This window comes from Pocillopora damicornis, chromosome 11 (genome assembly GCF_964200805.1).
Source record: "Pocillopora damicornis chromosome 11, jaPocDami1.2, whole genome shotgun sequence".
Classification (NCBI taxonomy): domain Eukaryota; kingdom Metazoa; phylum Cnidaria; class Anthozoa; order Scleractinia; family Pocilloporidae; genus Pocillopora; species Pocillopora damicornis.
In genome coordinates, this window is record NC_142680.1 from 22,971,372 (window position 1) to 22,980,768 (window position 9,397).

General features: G+C 37.0%; 1 protein-coding gene across 1 annotated transcript; it reads left to right on the forward strand.

Annotated features, from left to right (window-relative positions):
* Positions 1–3,755: 3,755 nt before the first annotated feature.
* On the forward strand, positions 3,756–8,480 carry LOC149038321 (calcyphosin-like protein). Its single transcript, XM_089187728.1, has 6 exons — positions 3,756–3,955; positions 4,392–4,488; positions 5,379–5,459; positions 5,926–6,023; positions 6,948–7,062; positions 7,862–8,480. Exons 1-6 carry the CDS (start codon positions 3,813–3,815, stop codon positions 7,961–7,963), a joined length of 636 nt encoding a protein of 211 aa, XP_089043854.1. The 5' UTR covers positions 3,756–3,812; the 3' UTR covers positions 7,964–8,480.
* The last annotated feature ends 917 nt before the right edge of the window (positions 8,481–9,397 follow it).

Here is a 9,397-nt window from a genome sequence, read left to right on the forward strand (position 1 = left end):
GACATAAGCAGATTTATAAGCTTGTTTGAAAAAGAGTTGCTAGTTTTCTGGTTTAATACGATGATAACAAACAGGGAAAATAAAGAATTGATGTGGAAAGCAGCGAAACAAAAGAATGCAGAGATTCAAGACCCTATGGAATCTCTAAGGGCGGAATGTTTATCACGCGGAGCTAACGGGATCATCGGGTTTGGAAGGTAAGTATTAATTATATTAATTCTTGGAATAATGTCATTTTACAAAATACACTACGGCAAGGTTTCTGAACAGCTTCTCATTTCATTATGCATACAGTTTATGTATCGTTTTTTGCATCCCCAACAAAAATTCAAAGCTGACAAATTCTGTCAACGCTTGATCTGCTCTCGAGACACGCCGGCACAGTTTGCCAGTGGATTTAAATTTACATCGCCAGGATTCATTTAAAGTGTTAAATCCACGAGTTTTGCAATCAAAGGCAATTATTGCCTAACGGGTGAACTGAACTTAGTTCAAATGAAGGCTGCTGGTGGTATACTGAGTTTTCACTACAAACGACAGACAAGTGACACGACTTTGTTTATTTAGCCGATTTTTCCAGTTTTCACGTGCGATAAATTTTTGTCGGCGGTACGTTTAAAGATTCGCCCACCTTGGCCAAAATTTGTCTAAAGAAACTACCTCCTATGTGGACAGGCCCTATGTCTGATTGGTACATGGTATCATATTTAGCCATTTTTAAAGATTTGAATACGATGATATGCGGGCGATAAATCGAGTATACCGTGACGTTCCTTTCTTAAGATGTTAGTTTATCGCTCTTGAAGGTACGTTGAGACAAAAACTTGTTAAAAAAAAAACTATTTAAATCGACTACACAAGAGTGAATACCCAAAATTTTAGGATTCGATTGTAATGTTGCATGGAGCCCAGTTGTCACAACTGCGTACGTTAACGCGTAATATTTTCCAACCATCTGTATATATAGTGCGAAGGAGTCAGTTGAGCTTAAGCATATTGGTGACTGGATTATGGCAGTAAGATCAAACTAGCTCAGGATAAGACTGAACTTTTAATTATCAGTTCAAGATATTGTCCACGGCCTCCCCTCAGCCAAATTCATATCGGAGATGATGTATCAGTCTCTCTAAACATCCTTGGAATATAGGACTGAACTAGATTCGATCAGTATTTCCATTTTAGTGATCATGTTTAAAAGACCTACAAGGGCGCGTTTTACTGCATTCCTGGTGTAGCAAAAATTAGGCAATATCTATCCCAGGACAATGCCGAGACTATTGTTTACGCTTGTATAACCTCGCATTTAGACTAAAAGTGTCTGATCAACAGACTTGAGCTTGTTAATAATTCGACATCTCGACTTGTTATTACGTCGAGAGGGTATGAGCATACTATACCGATTCTTAGGCTTCTATACTGGCTTCCTGTACGTTTCAGATTAATTTTCAAAATGTTTTTACTGAATTATAAGGTGTTAAATGGTCTAGTATCTAACTATATCAGACACCTATTGAAATATAAGAACAAAGGCCGCTTACAAAGATTATCAGGGAAATAATTGCTTCCTGAACTCCGTGGCTAATATGGAAACGTATGAAGACGGGGGCATACTCTTTGGCAGGACCGAAACGATGGAACAAACTACCACTGGACATTAAGCAATCATCATTACTGACTGGTTTTAAAAATAAGTCCAAGACTCATCTTTTCAAAGAAGTATTCGATTAGTAATCGTTACTTAAGTTATAAAGGGGGTTAGTTTCTATAGAAACTGTGGTGCTGCGTCGGTGGGAGAGTATAGCAGGGTAATTTGCTGTTATCAACTGAGTTGACGTGAGTTGGCCACCGTAAAAGGTTTTAAAGCTGACGTTACGAACGGTAGCTCTTCGCTCTGACGAACTTCAACCTTGAAACTCTTTATCAAAGTTAGCCTCAAAAGTATTGAATAATGAAGTGTAACGAGAAGCTATTTTTCAGGCCTTGTTTTCAATACTGCTTAACTAGTGTTCATTACTATGGAGATCGCGGGGTATGGCGCCCTATTTATGTATTCCTAGTCGTGTGTATTATCGGAGCCCAATACGTTCCTGGTATTATCTTTTTCTTCCAGACATAAATCTAAATTCCTAATTGGCTCTATTCTTTTTTCCTCTTTCTCCAATATACTTCACTAAAGTCACATTTCTTTAAGAGTTGAAAGGAAGTACATTCAGTCAGGATTATATTATATCTTGTGCGAGATACTGGAAGTTTTTCGATCCTTTTATTAATTTTTTAAATCAATGTTTCCTTATATCTCTCTTCTTTATTGTATGTTGCTTTTGCTTTTTTTCCCTTTTTTAAATTTTTTAAAAATTTTTTGTTTTGTTTTGTGTTGATTGAATCTTCTTTGGTTTGAATAATTTCTGCGCCCACTGTTTTTTTAACCGTGAAGAGACTGGACACGATGCGGTCGTTGTCACAGTGACGGAATAATAAAGCCTTCGTGACTTGCGGGAGTTACTACATCACGGGCGACGAGCGGGGATAGAAAAAACGACCCAAATACGAGTGGTCAGCGGTGAAACAACTTTCATACTTCATAAATAGACAGATCATTTGTAGTATCAGGAAACAATCGTGTTGTAGTTGCAGAAAACAATCATGTTGTAAAGCCGAAATGTTACCAAGTTACACTTCGCTACTTAAAAAGTTAAGCAATTTTCCTCAAGCTTTAACTGGAACAATACTTCTTATGCTCTATTGACCAACGGAGGCATCGGGAAAGGCATTGCTGACACCGGGAAAGGCATTAAGAAGAATGATATTCACGTTATGTAACTTGTTGTGTGACGAAAAAAACGTATCTTGACTTGTTCAAAGCATTAATCACAGTTGGCTTCCTTTTCACTTGAATTTTGTATCCACAGCTTAAGATGAGAAATTTAAAATTTCTATCAGCTGACGTTCTTTTACTGCATATTATATCTATTCAATCGCCCCCAATTCACGTGGAAAAAAGGCAAGTAGGAAAACACTGAGCTTCGAGAAACAGCCATGTTAAGGCTAATGTATTTACCATTCCTTAAATATTTATAATCAAGACCACTCGTTTAGGAGACCTTTTCTCAAAAGATCCACACGTGCAAATAATGCTGTTTTCCGTTGGAAATGTTTTTCTTCCTATTCAATTGAACAACTGACTTAGCGTTTAAGCCGAGAAAAAAAATCACAATTATTGAAAAGGTCATAGACAGGCCTACACAGACTCCCCTGTGTGGTTTTACGTTTGCGACGCAAAAGCCTTTATTTAAAGCTTCGCTCTGACGAGTATGTCTTTGAGCGATCTACCTCTTTTGTATGATATAATCGGAGGCGTTTTGTAAATTGTTTTCAGCAGTGGCTGATTTTGGATGAGGTTCCATTCTTGCATCAGTATTTGTTTTAAATTTTTTAACCCCTGAGTGGTATGCTGTCACAAAAGGCAATATTTTGCCTTTAGTTTTTTTTGGTTTGTTTTTTAAGTGTCGACTGCCTTGCGGCAAACGAGACCTCAGATAACGTTTTTTCAATTAGGCTTTTTTTTTTCAGAGCTGAAAGATCTTATATGTACACGCTTTCAGAGTGATAATAAACATGTTGAAAAGTACAACAAACAACAACAAACTCTGGAACAACAAATTATATGTCTCTATATGAAGTATAAAAGCTGTTTCACCGCTGACCGCTCATATTTGGGTCGTTTTTTCTATCCCCGCTCGTCGCCCGTGATGTAGTAACTCCCGTGACTTGCAAAGGGCGCCATATTTGCTACGCACAATAGAGATTGAAACATGGCTGCAACAGCCAGATCAGACGCGCAAATGAGACAGAAATGTAAAAAAATGCTGGGTTCTAAAGGTTCTCAAGATCCGATTGAACGTTTGAGACTACAATGCCTCAGTCGAGGTTCAGCGGGCATTAAAGGAATTGGAAGGTATGATTGACACGTAGTTGGTTGATTTCAACCTGCGTAAGCCGCTCTAGTATTTCAGTTGGCTTTTGTGAGTAAAGCTGTACACCATCACTTTTTCCTCTGAAGCATACGTTTCTCAAAATATAGGCGTATTTGAGTTTCAATTGCCTCTACTGACGTAAAAAATTGATAAAATGATCTGTGTTTACTAGCCATACATGAACATCTCTTTGTAATTGTGTAGCATCCGTTTTTTCCGGAAAATTCTTTTTGTGCAGCACTGCTTAATTTTGTTATTGGACAGATGTCGATAGAAAAAGTCTTATAAAGTTAAAGGCTTGAAGTTCTATGTCGCTGTTGCAGAATGTTAACAGGAAGTGCTCAGTGTCTGCGCTCTTCGTTAAAATCATTGACGTTGTGAACAATATATGCTAACTTTGCTACTCCTCTCTTTCAGAGTTTTCAGAATTATGGATGATGACAGAAATAGGTCTTTAGACTTCTCTGAATTCAAGAAGGGTATGCGTGAATACGGCCTCTATTTGGATCCTAAGGTACTTTTGTAGCCCTAAGCTGGGGAAGCAAGTCATGTGCAGGGTTTTCCTTCAATACGCATTCTATACTACTTTGTATCGTTGTTTTGCAAAACTAGTAAAGCTTAAGTTAAGTCACCTGAAAGGTTGTCATACACAGCCACCCACACTTGGTTACCTAATAAACTCTTTGATTGTGGTTAATTGTTTATTAAAACCTCTTGCAGTATAAATAACTGAAATACAGGTCTGGCTAGCAAAGAGTAATAAAGCAATAATGCAAAATATATAGCTAAGGAGAAAGTGATTGTATTAGCAACCAAGAAGCGTATAATATACAATATAATATATGGACATCTGTCCCAAAATATACAAGGATATATTTTTAAGATGTGAAAAAGAAATGCTCCATTACAATTCATTTTATTGCTCAGTTCTCAAGATGGCAATCCTGTGATCTGATTGGCTACTGGTGCAGACATACAAGCTCATCTTGACAACTTTGATCCCACACAGGCTGCTTTAAATAATTATAATTTCCCTTACAGCAGTCTTTATAGGGATAGAATGATAAAAACTTGACTTGGTCGTTCATCAATAATTTAAAGTTATTGTATGGCACAAACAGCCTCATTTAAAAACCACATAAAAATCCCTGTAGGAGGGCAGCACCGTGATCCAAATATTTCCTTGACTGGTTGTCTCACTCAGTCAAATAGTACATACAGTGTAGTTTGACAGAATAAAACCTTCGTAGACCATATGCAAAAATTGTGATAGAGACCTTAAAAATTACCAATTATTTCTTCCTGTGAGAATCATTGAATTATAAACCTGCCTATGGTATAAAACTTATCATGCATGATGTAAATGGCTTTTGTGTGGATATTTACACCGTAATATTTCCTCAGGAATTACAGGAGTTATTTAGTGCCTTTGACAAGGATGGCAGTGGTGTTATTGACTTTGATGAGTTTCTCCTAGCTCTCAGAGTAAGTTTACATAGTATTGGTACAATACCAAGATTATAGTTTGTATTTAAGGAAAAGGATTAGCCAAAGAAACTTCTTAGAAATCAGAAGGTGGTTAAAGAACTACTGAGGTATTAAAACCATCAGTGATTGCCTAAGAGCAATAATCTTACAAAAAAGAATTCTTTAAATATAGAATAGGCTCCCTAAACACCTACAAAATGGTAAGGCAGTGAAACAAATGTGCAGTCTAACATCTTTAAAATGTGGCTCTTTGACCCCCAAAACTCTTACGTTCAAAGCTTGCTTTTTAGCTGCAAATTCAAGTTTGAATGTGCAGTCAGGCATTATCCATGGAAATCTGTTTACTTGGACATACTTTACAGACTGAATTGGACTTCACTTACTCCAGTTACTATTGTAAACATTAATTAAATGCCACAGATTTAGGATTATGGGTTTATGCTTTGCTCTCATAATTTTTCAGCCACCAATGAGTAAAGCCAGGAAAGATATCATTAATGAAGCATTTAATAAACTGGATAAGACAGGAGACAGTGTTATCACAATAGATGACCTCAGAGGGTAAGTGTGCTGGATATTTAAAAGGGCCTCATCTTTCAGTTCAATTTATAGCCATATGAAACTCTCTGGTTCCAATATCTCCAAAGATCTCATTAGTGATTCTCCATACTGTCTGCCTCACAATTCTTTTGATGTGAATATGAAAGCAATCTTCACAGTAATGAACACTATTTGGGCAGTACTGAAAATAAGGCCTGAAAAAAATTCAGGCCTGTACAGGATTTGAACCCATGACCTCTGCAGTACCATTGCAGCGCTCTACCAACTGAGCTAACAAGCCAATTGGGAGCTGCTCATTATGTTGGTTCCAAATAAACCTGTAAAGTGGTGAATAAATGACTGTGAATATATGAAAGTCATATATTTGAACTGTGGATAAAAACGTGAATATGAAAGTGATCTTCACAGTAATGAACACTACTTGAGCAGTGGTGAAAATAAGGTCTGAAAAAAATTCAGGCCTGTACGGGATTTGAACCCACTACTGTTCAAGTAGTGTTCATTACTGCGAAGATTGCTTTTTGTATCCATGTCTTTATCCACAGTTCAAATATATGACTTTCGTGTATTCACAGTCGTTAATTCTTGTGATATTAGTTGAGAGAATTTGGCATTGGATCAACTTATAATCCCCTTATTGATATTTTTCTTTATTTCCATCACTTACATGTATCTGCTTGAAATTTTGAGGAGAAATTCTGTCTTGGTTACTCATGGTCAAAAGAAAAGCCAGTTATATTTTGGACGGAATAATAATTCTTTGATTTTTCCTCTCTGCTGGTGGAGGAAAATTCCAAAATTTACCTCATCTGGGAGAATTTAAGTTAACTATATCAGAGACCAAGAGATTTGTTTTTAACAGTGTTTGTTATTTTTGTTATCAGAATAATAATATTGATCATTTTATTATCAAAATTGATTCAGAGTTTATAATGTGAAGATGCACCCTAAATACCAGAATGGAGAAATGACAGAGGAGCAGATTTTTACAAAATTTTTAAATACATTTGAAGTGGGCAGCAATGAAGTGGATGGAACGGTAAGATATAAGAGGGTTCGTTGTTCCTCTTTTCAGAGCTTTTCATGTTACATGTATGCAGTGCAGTAAATTACCATATGATAGTTGCATGTAATCTCAAAATTAAAGTGAGAGTATTAAAGGGAAAACCAGAAAAACATGAGTCTACTTTTAGACTAATGCACCAATCAATTTGAAGCTTTAACATTTCTTCCCCCCTTACCCCCCCCCCCCCCCATAGCAACTCATGGGCATTTGACCGTCATCCGTGCCTGAGAGGAGAGGAATTTGAAACTTAGCTGGCTGGGGTGGGGAATTTGAACCCAAAGTGTCTAGTATTTCCAGTGGTATGCAAGTGTTATATCTGTACAAAGGTATGTAAAGGTAAGTAGTTCATTTTCTGATGTGAATTGCTAAGATGATAACTGGTCTAGGGTTTTAAAGCCTGGTCAATGCGTAGAAAGTCGTGGTTTCTAATTTTGCCTTTCATGAAAAAATTATCATCAAAACCGACACTTGGGTGGGGCATTTGAACACAGTTTTTGGGCGGGGGGGGGGGGGGGGGGGGGCTAAGGAAAAAGGATTTTGAGCGAACCAGTCTTCAAAAGTTCAAACGCTTGGAATTGCTGGTAACTGGCTTTGACTGAAAGCCCTGGTTTTTCTTATCTGATAGAGTAAAGATTCCTACACTAAATGTACTAAATGTGATAGTTCAGTGTCTGGCACTTGGCTCTGGGTTGAAAGATTCACTTTTGAAGCTTGGCTGTGTAATAGAAATTGCTAAACATTTAAAACTTCCCTTTTTCTGTTACTCTTCCAGATTACTCGTGACGAATTCATGAACTACTACGCTGGTGTCAGTGCCTCAATAGACAACGATGCCTACTTCATCCTTATGATGAAAAATGCTTACAAAATCTAAAAGAAATTCCTCATTTCTGTCTTAAATTGATATAGGACACACCTTGCACAGCATTCTTTAGAACTATTACTGTTCTGTAGCATACTGTTCATTGCTAGCTGGAGGTCAAGAGAAAGTTGTTCAGGACAATTTATGTGACAGCTCTTAAAATAATTGCATCCTTTGGGCCAGTGGACCATTTCTTGTACATAGTAGAATGGAAGCATTTGATGCTTGTAGAAACATTTACTGGTAATCAAATATTAAATGATACTTTTATTAATTCAACCAAGGATTAATTCTGAAGTTTTTCTGATGCCAAGTTTTTTATTTTTTTGACTCCATGGTTTTTAACAAGGTCTAAATTCAGATGTGTTGTAGGTTAAAAGAAAAAGATGCCAACTGGAATTCTACTAAATGTACTTATTTCAATGTTCAACAACAGTTCCTTAAACCATGTAAATTCTTGAAAAATTCCATAGTCGACGACATTCCGGAGTTTAGAGTTTTAAAATACAATAAAATAATGTTTATCCTATCAGCTGTGATAACTTCATGCAAAGCCCCATTTGACAGGGACGAGCAGCGAATCTAAGAGAAGGTCCTTACGTAATCTGAGCGACCGCTATTACAGAGTTATCTTTACACTGCTGTGCACCGGTTTTGCAATACGGAAGGACTTTCATCTTTCAAATTTTGACTGTTCGAGGTTAATTTAAAAGACTGATCCTTAAATTTCAAATTTTCGCAAGCCGCAGCGTTTGGGACGTGTAGGTATTTGGTAGGATTCTCGTTTAACACGTTTTCGCCATTGTATCCGTAAACTTTCATTTGCCGCCTCTTTCATAAACTTAAAAAGGCGTGGACGATAGAAATGCAAACACAATTGTACGTGGCATATCCCTTGGGAGAAGTTACACCCTTACGATCCGCCATAGTTCTGCACAAAAATCCGCCGTAACTTCCAGAATGTTCGATAAGCTACGTTTAAGCATTCAGAAAACATGTCGAGTTGGCGTTTAAATGGAAAGATTTCCCTATAACTCCACACAATTCTAAAACAAAGGCCTTTTTTCCAAGCTAAAGTCTGGTTCCCCTATTGTTTTCGTTTGTTTTAAAACATTTTCATTTCATTTTATTTTTATTTAAACACGGTCAATTCATCAGCCTAAAAAATACATATCACATACGCTAGAATATTTAAAACTCAAACTATATACTATAACACTAAAAGCTGTTTTCCGTGAGTGCCGTGCGTTAGACTTAAAGAATGTCGTTGATCTTACGTTTAAATACCCCCAGAGACTCTGTGTTCCTTATATCGCATGGTAGACTGTTCCATAATGTGGCGCCATTGTAGCTAAAACTTTTTCGGTAATAATTAGTGCGCGGTAAGGGAACATTGAGCTTATTTTCAGAGTCCCTGAGGTCATAAGCAGAGTCACGCCACGTAAA